The sequence below is a fragment of the Myxocyprinus asiaticus genome, chromosome 7 (assembly GCF_019703515.2).
Source record: "Myxocyprinus asiaticus isolate MX2 ecotype Aquarium Trade chromosome 7, UBuf_Myxa_2, whole genome shotgun sequence".
Classification (NCBI taxonomy): domain Eukaryota; kingdom Metazoa; phylum Chordata; class Actinopteri; order Cypriniformes; family Catostomidae; genus Myxocyprinus; species Myxocyprinus asiaticus.
Genome location: NC_059350.1, coordinates 24,478,537 through 24,493,330, shown reverse-complemented (window position 1 = coordinate 24,493,330; position 14,794 = coordinate 24,478,537). Strand labels below are relative to the sequence as shown.

The following is a 14,794-nucleotide window of genomic DNA, read 5'->3' as shown; positions in this document are numbered from 1 at the left end:
GAAACGAGACAGCCTCAATGACGTATGCGGCCGAGAAATGCGGAACGAGACAGCCACAGAATGTTTCTTCATTCTGTCGTATCGGGCGTGACACAGGGCTACTCTTGTGTCGCTGCATGTCACTAACACTGCATGTATGAACCCACAAAGACAAATAGCACTTGTCATTACATGATAGTTAAGGTGAAACCGGAGCGCTTTGCTTTCACTAAAATCCTTGTTTATATTTTCGTGGGAGTTTGGCGCATACATCAGCACTTCAAATCCAGTTCAATCTTCACACGATTAATCCTCACATGCTCTTCAGAAGCTGCACTTCGTGCAGTCCGGGGTGCGGTTTAGTGAGACGGTCAGAGTTCAGTTGAATGAGACATTCAAACGCACCATTCATGCCCTTATTTGGATAGTAAAATGTGATTGGAATTTAAAGTTCACATTAATCGCAGTTATTTAATAATTGCAACAAGGCCTACTGAAGCTTAAATGTATTGTAAAGTGACCAGCAAGTTATTTCCATAAAAAAAAAAATAATAATAATAATAATATATGGACCTGATCTTGTTGATGCATAGAAACACAGTGGAGCTAAAGCCACAAGTCTGAAAATGTTCTATTTCAAATTTGCGCATGACAACTTTAAAACTCTGGGTTTTATGAAACATTTTCCAAGACTATGTCATGTGATTATGGCCACATTTAGCATTAGCCATTAATGCCATTAATCCAGTATGGTAAACAAGACAAATTACACATTATCTACTGCATATATCTTCCAATCTTAATCGAGTTATTATAACAGCTTCTTTTACTGATTTCATGTGGATTCTGTTTAAGGAGGCAAAAGCATATTATTTATAGAATATCCAGTGTGCTGCAGATGAACGCTGAGTGAATGAAACAAGCACCATAGTGAGAGCGCTTAAGCCCTTCATATCGCATAATTTAGTGGAAAATGGACATGAATTAAGATTCTTTATTTTTTATGAAGTACACATATGAGAATCCATCAATATTTCGGTAAATGTGCACACTTTTGGACAAAATTGTATATTTGATGTTGTTCAATCTGTGATCACCGGCGATCTTTGCGTGAGTTGGGTTCATGTTTTTTTTCAGATGTAAGTCTTTGACTCTTTGAATCAAATGAAGTTTTAAATGGAGAAAAATATATTAACTACCGCATATACATTACTTAAGTTGCACCGGTATGCCATGCTTTTTGTAAACTTTTTACAGTAGCCCAAAGTTTTTTAATGCCTAAGCCAGACAATGCATAAATGTCCTTCTGTAATCATTATATAATACAATATCAAAAATGTTTCCAGCCAAACATTTCACAAAAAGTGAAATAAAAAACTTGGATAAACTGTTCAAAATGAAGACAATGTATTGGAAACTTTTTGTTGCCAAACTTGGTGGAACATGTCCATAGTAAATGTGATGAACTAGACCTGCTGGGACAGTGTTTTGCTTCAGGGCCATTGGAGGACAAGTGGTGACTTAGTACAAAAATTGTTGATTCTAAACAGTTGTTGATTCTGCCCAAACCATATTTGTCCTCTTTACTAGTGAACTTTTTAATGCATTATTTTCCAGATTGTATTTAATGCAGTCTGGGTTATTTTATCTTGTGTAGTTTTGTTCATGGTTTTCGAGGATGAGGACATATCATGCAAACTGTCTGTGTTGGTGTGTGCCTAATTTGACTAGCTTTTTCCAAGTGACAGATTAATTTGCACCAAAATACCATATAATTTGATTGGACAAACAGCTAAATATATGGAAATCGCTTTCTCCTCACCTTTGAAGGTTGATAAGCATATTTATTTTGCTCTCTTAATTAAGCAATTATTCAATTATATGGTTCGTTGCATTTTATTATTTGCATTTAGCAGTCCACCAGTTGAGAGGTCTGTATTATGGCACCTGTGTGAACTTGAGGATAACTAACTTTATGCATTTACTAAAAAGTGATCTTGGGACCAGTTGGTCAAAAGTAATCGCAAAAATGGCTAAGTGTGAAGTTCCTTTCAATGAAGGTTCTTGCACTGAAAGAATCTCAAGGCAAAGGCATATTGTCATTTTGGAGCTACAAGGAAGAACTTTACTTGCTCACCTTAATGGAATAATTTCTGGAATTCTAGTTGCATGCTTGCCCTGAATCTACTTTTGTCTTGAATCTGGCCTTGACTGCTTTTACGGCAACACTTGGTAATGGCTGTATGTGTTGTGTAAACAGTGGGTTGGAGACTGTTGTACAGGTGGATTCAACAGCAAAAAGATGAAGATACTGTTTTTGGATAAATTTGAATGAACTGACCTTTTAAGTTGTTAGTCTGGTGGAACTTAACGAACAAAGTTTTTGCCATTTCTATGCACTTTTATCAGGAACCATGATAAAGGACTGTGTGTGGAAACGGTTTGGTTATAACAAGTCTCCCATTAACTGGATTTACCTTCTGTTCTGCTCAAACGTTGGTTTGGTTATGAATAAAAGTCTCCCATTAATTTGATTTACCTTCTTTTCTATGCACACATACACACACACACACACACACACACACAGTAACTCATAATATTGAGGAAGTATCTCATCTTTTTTGAGCCTTACACTCCTCTGCTGCTTGGACTTTTCCATAGAGTGTATCTTGACCATTGCGCTGAAAGGACTTGTACAAGGCTGAAGGACTGCGCCAGAAAACACGAATGGTAGAGGACGGGATCACCTAACTTTCTCATTTAGTCAGTAACAGATTCATAGAAGGAAACAAACATGCCTATTGTGCCTACCTGTTAATGGTTTCTGTTTGTGTTTTGTTCTGCTCTACCTGTCGTCTTTGTTTTCCTGAGGGTACCAGGGTGTCTATTGTTTAATGGATAACTGGATTTACTGAAGAAAGTGGGAGCTGACTGAAAGTTCCGTAAACTTTAGATTTGGTGTTGCACAACACTGTCTTGTGTTAATGCACACTACAGTTGTTGGCTAATCTTTATCAAATCTTATTGGTATCCTTTTTTCTTAGTATGATGATGTGACACTGTCAAGTAAATGAAATGCTTTTCGGGTAGTTGTTCTTTTGTGTGGCGGTCTGGTGTTGTCTCTTGTTGACCATGAAACATGAGTTTTGTCAAATATTTGTTTGATTCAGCCTTTTACATGACATCTTATTTGTTGTATTATTTTACTTAGACCGTTAACTTACTATAAAACATCAATTAAAACCAGTTGTATGTTTTATAGTAAGTATTGATTGCTGAGTGAATGAAACATTGAATGTCTGATTCTGATTGATTGACAAACATTCTAAGGTGTTGATTGTTTTTCAGTAAACACATGGCTATGAAGTTGTTCCAGATCTTGACCGTATTACGGTTCTATATAACTTGGCAAAAATATTTAAGTTACCATTCAGCTTAGCATAGCAAAATAAAACAATCAGATAAACATGTCAGTCACGCTACAGTAGTTGTAAAGTAATGGTTTCGAATTACAGTAGTAACTGATATGGTTGGGACAATATATCGAATTTCAAACTAAAGTAAACGACTAAGCATATCGATGACAAATCTTTATATTTCGAAATTTGCAAAAATAATTCTGGTCAGTGTGCTCATAAAAAAATTACCTGTAAAACATCAAAAACTCTGTTGCTTTTTTCTACACTATTTATAGGGTTCGCACAGGGTGCTTAAAGTGCTTGAATTTATCTTTTAGAAATGTTAAGTATTTAAGTACTAACTGTTAAATACCTGGAAAATCGCCTTTTGTTGAGAAGCGCTTAACGGAACATTTCTTCCGTGTAATGTGTGTCCATCAAAGATGAGATCCACGCTCTCCACTTTCATTCAATAATGTGTCTTTTAATACTCTTTCTTTACAGTCAGATGTTGATTTAAAAAGTAAAAAAACATTTATTCTAATCACACAACACAGATGCAGTAAAGATACCTTGCAGCGACTCTCTTGTTAATGTGCACTGAACCGAAACACTTCTGTGAAAGATGCTTGTTGAATTGCCGCCATCCTAGTGATTCTCCTTGGATTTTTTAAGCAGCGGTGCTGTTGTGTGCGCTTCCACAAGTCCGCAACTCTGGACCCGTATTTACACGCGTCGGTGGAGGAATATCTTGAAACGACCTTAGAATCATTATTAATGGGTTATTCATGTGCGTCTTGTCATGTGTATGTTTATTTACAGGGAGCTTTTGACACTTGAAGGGCTCCGGAAGCCCAGATAGCTGTTGTAATAACTGTCAAATAATGAAATTCATCCACTCAGAAAATTACTTGCACTTTTATTAAACATGAATACAAACGAATCAAACAGAGAAACAAATAAAAATGTAAGTCTTTTTTTTTTTACTATAAATCTCCACTTTCACTTTCACTATTACATTTTCACATTTTGAAAGTGTTATTTAATATATACAGTAGTTAGGATCAATTAGTGGATTGCATGCCTTTTGCAAGAATTGCATAACATTTATTTCTGATTTGTTATATCTGCTTTGTATAACTCTGAAATTCTCATATGGCAACAGGCTACCGAAGGCAGTAAATGCAATTGGAATTGTATTTATTTCAAATTGTTCTTCGAAAGTACTAAAAAAAAGGGTTAAGAGCATTTGGAACCGAAATTGTTACGAGGAACTTGAATCGTTCAATTCCTTATGATTCCCATCACTAATTATAATAATGACAAACAGTTATATTGTTTGTCCTGCACCTGATCAGCCTGTATGTAGTCAAGTATTTTTGAAGGTTCATTTTTTTGTGATCTTTTCTTATAAAGAAAGGCATATGAGAAATTCTTATTAAAACTTTGAGCATTAATATTGTGTATAAGATCAATTTATTCTAATTTGAAATTATAATTAGCATTTTACTGAAACATTTTTCTAAATAAACAATTTTCTTGTCATACTTTGTCATTTAAGTGTTTCGAGATTATGATAAAACTTGTTGAGGTGTGATAACCGTGGGGTAAGCAGAATAATTGACTCCAGACCATTGAATTACTAAACTTAGCTAAACTGATTCATTATTTTTTGTATGATTTGCTAACAGTTGCACTTGCAACATAAGTACTGTGGTGCTACCATAGTACAGTGATGATATCAGATGCCAGTATGGTACCAAATGACTATATACAATACTGTTACATATTTACCATGGTACTGAATTAATACAATATTCATATACCATGGTATTAACACATTCCACAGTAATTTTAGCATATACCATGGTAAAAATACCATGGTATATGCTAAAAAAAACATGGTTTTGCAATGGTACCATATCTAAAACGTTTCTATTTTATTTTAGGTTTCTGAAAGAAAAGAAATCCCTTCCTTTACACTTAGCCCAACAATATTTTTGGTCAGGAATGTTTTGTTTTTCTATATATACAGCATTTGCTGAATCCATAAAACAGAGAGAACTGATTAATCTTGTATCTTGTTTCTTCAGCAGGTACTTCACTGTGAGGGTGTGAACAACAAAAGCTATGTGTGTGAGACGGGGCACTGCTGTGGAGAGTCCCAGTGCTGTAGCTACTACTATGAACTCTGGTGTAAGTATATTAAGGCTGGGTCGATACAATCAATATCGTTATGTTGCGATACTTTTACTCACTATATTGTATCGATACTTAGATCCATGTGATGTATCGTGATATTTTCAGTGCAGTCTGAGATGCATCTATGAGGCACGAAAGAGACAAAATGATCCTGCAGGATTCACAGTTTCTCTCATGGACATGCTGGACCTCTCTCACGTGTTTGGATCTAGGGCTGGGCAAAAATATAGATTTTCTAATTTATCTTCATTTGTATGATCCCAATGTCGATTCTTAAAATGCCAAGATCACTCTTTCTTTCTATCTGCGATCCTTAACAGTCAGATGTGAGTAAATACTTCCCATTTGCTACAAAAAATGACTGTGATTAGCCACTGACTGGTAATTTTTTAGATTTCACTCACCAGTGTTTGAGTGGTGTTCAGCACCGAGATCTTTTCACTGCATGCTAAGAGTAAGACTAGATGCAAGCAAACAATTTGTTGATTAATGATGTCTCTTTTAATATCCTTTCTGTTCTCTGCTGTCAGTTATTTATTAAAAACTACAAAAAGAAACATTTAATTCTAATCACACATAGCATGGATGCTGTAAAGAAGCCATTGGACCAAACAAACACTACTGTCAAAGTCCCTGCCATAGGTCTTAAAGAGACAGTATTATTATAGAACTTGTTCTACATATCTAAGTAAATACTTGTAAATAGTACAAATTAGGCATGCAAACAACAAACATTTAACAATTTACTGTATATATGCAGTATAATAAATGCAATTTCAGTACACCATATTTATTGATGTAATACATGGACTACATTTAAAAAAAAAAAAGAAAAAAAAAACCTAAAATGATGAAAAACTAATGATAAAATAAAATTTGTAAAATTTATATGTCTGCAATTTAACAAGTTAGAAGGCCCCTGTACAGTGAATAACAGCATTAGCTGAAAGAGACTTTCTTTCATACTGTATGCAAGCAAAATGGCCATTATAACTGAAATATACCCAAATTAATTTAAAAGCGAAATTGAACCATGATATCATGATGTATTATGACATATCGAATCGTGACGTGTATCGCAGTACGTATTGTATATTGAGGTGGCTGGCGATACCCAGACCTAAAATATATCTTCTGTCATACATCTTCATGTCACATTGTTTGATATCAGGCTTCTCCATGTTTCATAGGAATGCATTTGAAGCTCAAAAGACCTAAACAAAGTAGATGCTGAAATAAGGGGGAAAAGTTGTTGCACAGGAAGCAGATTAAGCTTGATATGTTCAGACTCCTATGAACTGGGAGTAAGAGTGACCTGAGACTTACAAATCCTTATGCGAAAAGTGTGACCATTTATGCCTTTTGAGCTGTGGCTTTAGAGGAATAACTCAGGTTTTAGTTAGAACTATAGAGAACAAAGACATGTACCATACGTTATTTTGTAACAAAAGATTTATGATCAGGGAAATAAGAGAACTATGTCTTTGTTTAAATACTTTCCATGTGTATTTTCTTCAGGGTTCTGGCTGGTGTGGGCCATCATCTTCATCCTGAGCTGCTGCTGTGTGTGTCATCACCGTCGCACCAAACACAGACTTCAGCAGCAACAGCGACAACATGAAATCAACCTCATTGCCTACAGAGAGGTTCACAACAACTACTCTCTCCCCTTCTACTTCAGTAAGATCATCTCTCATTTTAAAGGCACTGTTTGTAGTTGTAGTAATGCATTCAGAGAACAAACAGCAGCAATTTTCCAACCAGGGTTCCCACAAAATTTCGAAATGTCTCCTGAATTTAAACAGTTCTTGGCACAAATCAGTTTTATTTTTGCTGCAAATAAAGAAAATCTATAGAAAATCATTGTACCCCTTTGGAATATATTTTTATAACAGCCTTTAAAAAAAAAAAATTACAGCTTTATTTAGAAATTGTGCCTTACAACATTCAAATAAGGAAAAAGGCAACAGTTCTACAAAAGTATAAAAGATGAAAAACTAAAATAACAGGGTTTGAAAAGCGATCATACCTCTGGATTTAATACTTAGTAGAGCTACCTTTTGCTTTAATGACATCAGTGTGTTTGGATGTGTCTCTACTGGCTTCACGCACCTTGATTGGGGAATACTTGCCCATTCTTCCTTGCAGAATTGTTGAAGTTCAGTCAATTGTGGGGTGAGCGGTGATGAACTGCTCTCCAAGTCCATCCACAGGTTTTCTATTAGATTTAGATCAGGGCTCTGACTTCACCACTCAAGATCTTTGACCTTACTATCCATAAGCCACTGCATTTTGTTGGCGGTGTTTAGGGTCATTGTCATGCTGAAATGTGAATCACCTGCCCATCTTCAGTTGTTGAGCAGATGGCCACAGATTTTCCTCAAGAATTTGGTTGTACATGGCAGCATCCATTTTCCCTTCAATCCTGACCAATTCTGAGCAGTCCCTTGACCACTTGCCCATTCTTTTTTTTTAAAATTGTTTTATTTTTTTATCCCCTTTTCTCCCAATTTGGAATGCCCAATTCCCACTACTTAATAGGTCCTCATGGTGGCACAGTTACACACCGTGCCACCACGGTGAACTGAGTCTCAGTTGCCTCCGCTTCTAAGACAGTCAATCCGCGCATCTTATCACGTGGCTCGCTGTGCATGACACCGCAGAGACTCACAGCACGGGAGGCTTATGCTACTCTCCGTGATCCGTGACCACGAGGAGGTTACCCCATGTGACTCTACCCTCCCTAGCAACTGGGCCAATTTGGTTGCTTAGGAGACCTGGCTGGAGTCACTCAGCACGCCCTGGATTCGAACTCGCAACTCCAGGGGTGGTAGTCAGCGTCAGTACTTGCTGAGCTACCCAGGCCCCCCATTTGCCCGTTCTTAAAGTCGCAATATTCTCCTTATTAATTTTTCTATGAGTGGTCCAAATACTCCTTATACTGCCTTTGGTGAGATTCAGCCAGAGTATCTTCAAAATAGGGCTAGATACAAATGAGGCATACAGTATGTCATAAAGCACATGTTTGTGATGGATGTCTCTTTGTTGTTTTTTTGTTTCTTTGTCTTGGCCATTAGTGTTTTAAGGAGTGCCTGTATACTGCCATACAATACATACATTTCAATGACTCAGAGCACACAGTGAGCTATAGTTAATCTAATCTGCATGAGTAGGTTCAAATTAAAGACTCCTAGGTCACAAAGCTAGCACGTCACATGACAATAACTAGGCTACATCAGTTGCTAATGTTCCCTGTTATGTGCCTTATAATTTTTATATTTTATCTTTTTTGTTTATTCTTGAGATGGTCATAGAAATGACAAGTCTACCCCAGTTTTTAGACATCGGCACTGGCTTGGTTTTGAGCCAGCATTGTGACATTGAATCAAGAGTGAGACAGTGTATCCAGAGAAGACACATCATACTCGAGAGGTTTTGTTTTGAGTGGGTTTGAGAGAATTTCTGATCTGAGATCAGTGATTTTTTTGTACAATTGGTTTGATCACATCATTAGAAACAAGTGTAAATTTTGAGTCATAAAAGATGACAACTTTTGCCGTCCATGTTTACAGTTTTGCAACAGAAGTGCATCACAGTGCGAAATGTGTTTTAGTGAATGAGAATGTGTTTAGAGTTTTGCCAAAAGAGGGATTGATTCGACAAATGGGTTTAGGTCACCGAGAATTTGGTTCAGATAATGGGGTTTAGTGTTTTAGTAATTCAGAAAAACGGTAATACTTTGGAAGGTCCTAATTCTTTCAGCTGCCTGAAAAACTATGCGCTTAAAGTGTTTATGTTGTACCTAGTAGAGGTAGGCCGATATATCGGTTTTACTGATTAATCGGTGCAGATAGTTGCATTTTGGAACTATCTGTTATGGACAAATTAGTTTATTATTATAATTTGTTTTGTATCCCTCTGTGATCCTATTTATCTGGCCTTGGAGAATTCTACAGTCAGAGTGGTTTGGTTCTGCTGCCTAACAGCGGCCTCTAGAGGTGAAATAAAAACAATCATCATTGACAATATCCAAATTTTTATCCTCACTTTAATGCATATTTTGTTATTTTGATTGGATAAATCAAGTGAACTTAAGTGAAGTAAGGGCATGAAAAGAAAAATGTGACTATATGGAAACGTGGCCCATCAATACATACATTGTGTCTCCCTTGTGAATAATGATAAACATTATTCCTTTTTAAACTTCATTTGGTGAAATAGATATACACAAAACTCTTATTCAGGTGAATATATATAGGCAAAAAAAGAAGCTTAATTTGGTAAATACTTAAATATAGAGCATTGTAATCGAGCCAAGTCTCTGTCATTTCAAATCAGAATCCCCAGTGTATTTCGGGCTTGTTTACAGTATACAAGTCCCACATTATGCACCATATCTTAATTTACTAGTTATTATTGGGATTGTGGTAGAACAGTGCACTGCATCTGTGATTTTATTTATTTTGGACACTTGTAAGGAAAGAATACAAATTATTTTTTACATTTTATAAATACATTTTTAAAAACTATTGGCTGATTAATCTGTTATCAGCCTCTTGTAGCTGCTATGTCTGTGCCTGTCATAATAAGGAAAGAATATGATTTTTTTTTTTACATTCTATATATCAATTTTTTAAAACTATTGGTCGATTTATCAGTTATCTGCCTTTTCCACCACCTTAGTTATCAGTATCGGCAAAATCCACTGTCGGTCCTCTAGTACCTAGATTTATTTGATTATATTTTTATTTTTATATATTGAAGTCTTTCAAATATCAGTCTGACTGGTTTGTAAACATATTGATCAGCTCATGAGTAGAATGGTCTTCAACTGGAAATTTAAACAAAATAATGTTCATTACATATTTAAAAGGTACTAGAGTCCATTTTTTGTAACTTTTGGTAAAGTTTCTTACAGCCCTGATGAAAATCTTGGATGGTAGCTAGAAGCTACAGTGCTTGCATCTGTCATTGCAAAAATTATTGCATGTAAAATTTTACCAAACAACCTAGAGATAAAAAAGAAATAACAATTGCCCCAGTGACCCCTCATGCTTTTTTCCCTCTAAATTATTGCCATAAGTTTAACATTCATTGATTAGGTGAGGTCTGTTTTCAATGGTCATGGATCAAGGAAAACTCACAAAACCTGAAAAATATAAGTAAACTTGGTAACATGAGTCATAACATTTGTGTCTATTTGATTGCGTAATCACTGTTGTGATGAGCTGGTTAACTTGCAATGCTAGTATTTTGTTGTGGATGCTCAAAAACAATATGCACTAGGATTGCCTGTAGAAAAGTGTGACTTCCCAGGTCTATTCCTTATCTGTGAAATGCTCTGAATGATCTTATCACAGTTTTCTCTCAATTCTTTCTCTTTCAGGATTCCTACCTAACTATCTCCTCCCAGAATATGAAGAGGTAGTGCATCGGCCTGCAACTCCCCCTCCCCCTTACAGTGCCTTAAATGCCAACCCTTCAGCCTGCACCAGCCCCTTAACCACTGACCAGCAGGATGTGCACTGTCCACCCAGACAAACCACTCCAGTGCCCCCTGTATCAGACGCACTCTGTTCCAGACCCAGCCTAGAGGAGATCCAAACCTCGAGGGGTTACCACCTGAAAGACGACAGCAAAGAACAGATAGAGCCTGCACAGAGTGCTTTGCCCCTGGAACAGATCCCCAGTGTGGACAAACAGGGCGAGAGCAGGAAGGAGCAGCTCAGGAATGTGGCGATGCCTGACGAGAAGGACAGGATTCTGGGGAGGCACCGCAGATTTACAGGGGACTCAGGAATTGAGGTGTGCATGTGTGGGCGGGGCTTCGATAGTCGTGAACCTAAAGAATTTGAGGGGCTTTTGAGTGAGGAGGACCAGGAAGCCTCTGAGGAATTCTGTGAGGAGTGTGACCTCCGTTCTTATGGAGTGGAAGAGCAAGGACTTCAATCTACAGATAACAGGGTGGAGCAAGGAGCATCGCCACCACCCCAACCTCACCCTGTTTGTCTCTATTTGCATACTATTAACGAGCAGGAAGGTCCACACCATAGCAACATAGAATCTCAAAGATGAATATATAACATGACCGGTACAAAAAAAAGAGTGAGACAGTGAAGTAAAAAGAGGGAGGACGACAGAGAAAGCAATACAAAGAGAGAGAGGGAAGTTTTACCCGCCACAATATTCGATGGAAAAGCTAGCATGGACTGAGTAATCACAAATACGTCATATTCATGTAAAAAGTATGTGATGGTCTTGGAGAAACAGATCAGATGCTGTCCGAAGCTTTGTCTAATGTACATAGCATCTTTAATGCAGTCAAAATCTCCTCTATGAGACTATATACCTACCACATGTGGTGCTAGAAGACAAGTCCACAATCTGCGTCTGCTAAGTCACATATGTGGACCATGTTTTAGGATTGATATTCTTAATACAAACAGACTATAATGTCTCAGGACAGTCGAAATTCAATGTAAATATATGTGCCTTTTTAAAACTGACTGTGCTTTTAAGGGCACCTATCCCTCATGACTTCGTTTCCCTGATGTGATGGGACAAATCTTTGTTTTGCACGTTCACATTCTTCTGAATGAATCAACATTATTCTTTTCAGACAAAGACCATTGACATACCTACAGTCTTAATTCACATTTAAATAAGCTGTTTTGTATTTTCTTTTGTTTTTCTGCTGAAAGCTCTGATGGATGATTCATAGTGTGTATTCAGAACAAGACTGATTTCTCATGACTTTTCTTGCTTAGAGTATACTATAAAGATTATGACATGGGAGAACATAAAAAAACAGCTAGACTGATCAACGGCAACATTTCTAGTAATGCTATTTTTGGCATTATGCTTGGAGCTTGAAAGTACATTTATAACTAACCATCAGTGCCTGATTGCACACAAACACTATATTCTCTGTATTTCTTTGAACAAGTAGGGATAAAAACTTGCCAAAGGGAGGTGTCCTTATTACCCACACATTCACTTGTTCTGCAGACATTGATGTAAAATGTTTTAAAGTAAATGATATAATACATAATTCTATCTGTAAATAGAGTGAATTATTAAGCTTGATGCTAGATGACGGCTGTATAGTGTATAAAAAACATGATTTTTAAGTGCCTCTTTCAAATCCTATTTGCACTTTTAGTATTCAACCACTTTAAAGGGGTCATGACATGAGGAATTAAATTTTCCTTGGTCTTTTGACATTTAAGAGGTCATTGTAGAACTCGAAACATCCTCCTCACTGTAAAAAGAGCATTTGTTGAAACCAAGCTGCAAAAATGGTTCGCTCTCTGCTTACTCCACATTGTGATATCAAACTGGTAGACATTTGTGTCTGACCGCCTCCACATCAGTGCCAACTTTATCTTTAATCACTTCCGTAGCCCTGCCCAGTAGTGGTGAGCAGTGAGATGGCAAGGAGAGAGCAGGTCAGTCAAGAGAAGAGAACCAGTCATTACAGTGGGTGTTTACTGTCAAGTCTTAAAGGAGAAACGGCACCAAAACCAAGTGTTTTTGACAGAGGGTCAGAATGAGGTTGGAAAATTATCATGTTTTACAAATATATGACTTTTTTCTTTTGTGCAAAATACTTTACTAATAGTATGTCAGCCTTAAGGAACATGTAAAAATGACCCCTTTAAATGTGGAAATCTGTCTCACGAAGTACATAGTTTTATGCAAAACAAATTCTACACAAAAACTCAGAAGTTTACTAATTTACTTTGGTAACAAGTCAAGGTGCCTTGATTTTTTTTTTTTTTTTTTTTTAAATGCAAACCAATGATGAGCCATACGTTTAGTTAGAAAATGTTTTATTTTTCGAATTTTCTGTACCAAAGCAGCTTCAGTTTTAAGTTTCTCTCAAAATTATCCATGTAACTAATTTATTTCACTGCCCTAATGAATGTTATTGATAAAGAGATGTGCTGCTCTTATTTGCAATATGATATGAATCTCTTTCTGATATATTAACAAGCTGCTGAATATCAGAAAATTGCACATCTCACATCTGACTTGAATCACGTCTTATTCAAACCAATACAAAGGACAAATTGTACAATTGTAGTAAGTCTATATAAGGATATAAGCTCAGTCGTGATATATATATATATATATATATATATATATATATATATATATATATATATATATATACATACTATTATCTGTGTATCCTTTGAGATGCAAAAAACTACCAAAAACCTAATCTTAACACTATTCAATAAAGTGCAAATCAACACAACATGTCTAAGTGTGTTCCTTTGTTTCCAGTTCATATGCTTCATGTCATGCTGTCATCTTGCTAAGGCCCTGGAACATTATTTAATAACTCACTCTTGATTAAAAATGTGCTGTTACAGACTTTAGTACCATGTTGAATTAATCTTGAATCAGCAGGGTAGTTAAATCCAAAACTACTGTAGAGGTGCACTCAGTAAATTTTGTTTATGTTGTGCTGGTCAATATGGCAGTCATCTTGCTGATCTGTGCTCACATCATGTTGGAATTACTGTAATTATGAGATGACAACTGGGAGATTTTATCGTAGCTGTTTACTCAAAACGGCTTTGTTGCTGATAACAGTAAAATATTTTTCAATTCACCTCTATATGTGCAATATACAGCTTAGTCTTTTTATATTATCCAACCTCTTCTGCCATTACATTCCCTTGCACTGTATATAACCGATTTGTATTTAGATTTGCACTATGTATGTGTATGTGTGTATGTATGTATTTTTGTGTCTGTGTATGTATGTGTGTATGTATGTGTGTGTGTGTGTGTGATATATATATATATATATATATATATATATATATATATATATATATATATATATATATTGTCTATTGTGCATTCTTTATTTTCTTTTCAATATTTATTTATTTTTTATTCAATTTTTAAATATTTTTTAAAAGTCTTGTTGCTGTTTTGTATTGTTGTGTACTGGAAGCTCCTGTCACCAAGACAAATTTCTTGTATGTGTAAGCATACTTGGCAATAAAGCTCATTCTGGTTCTGATTCTATATGTTTTTGCAAAATGTTTAAGAACAAAGAAACATTTTACAGTAACGTGGAATCAAACAGGCCGCAGCCATATTGGTTCTTTTAATAACATGACTGTCAAGTCTGAGCTATCATTGAATGCTGAGTTTACAACTTATTATTACAAGTTCTAAGAAGACGTGAATGC

The 14,794-nt window shown here is 36.0% G+C and overlaps 1 protein-coding gene across 1 annotated transcript; it reads left to right on the top strand.

The window, feature by feature from the left end:
• Nucleotides 1-2,696: 2,696 nt before the first annotated feature.
• Nucleotides 2,697-13,370, top strand: LOC127443818 (WW domain binding protein 1-like). Its single transcript, XM_051702762.1, has 4 exons — nt 2,697-2,709; nt 5,471-5,573; nt 7,098-7,259; nt 10,966-13,370. Exons 1-4 carry the CDS (start codon nt 2,707-2,709, stop codon nt 11,652-11,654), a joined length of 957 nt encoding a protein of 318 aa, XP_051558722.1. The 5' UTR covers nt 2,697-2,706; the 3' UTR covers nt 11,655-13,370.
• The last annotated feature ends 1,424 nt before the right edge of the window (nt 13,371-14,794 follow it).

Bases quoted from the DNA above. Each gene is read 5' to 3' on its own strand.
- LOC127443818 (XM_051702762.1), top strand. The intron at 5,574-7,097 runs GTAAGTATATTA...TATTTTCTTCAG, and splicing joins CTACTACTATGAACTCTGGT to GGTTCTGGCTGGTGTGGGCC. The intron at 7,260-10,965 runs GTAAGATCATCT...TTTCTCTTTCAG, and splicing joins CTCTCTCCCCTTCTACTTCA to GATTCCTACCTAACTATCTC.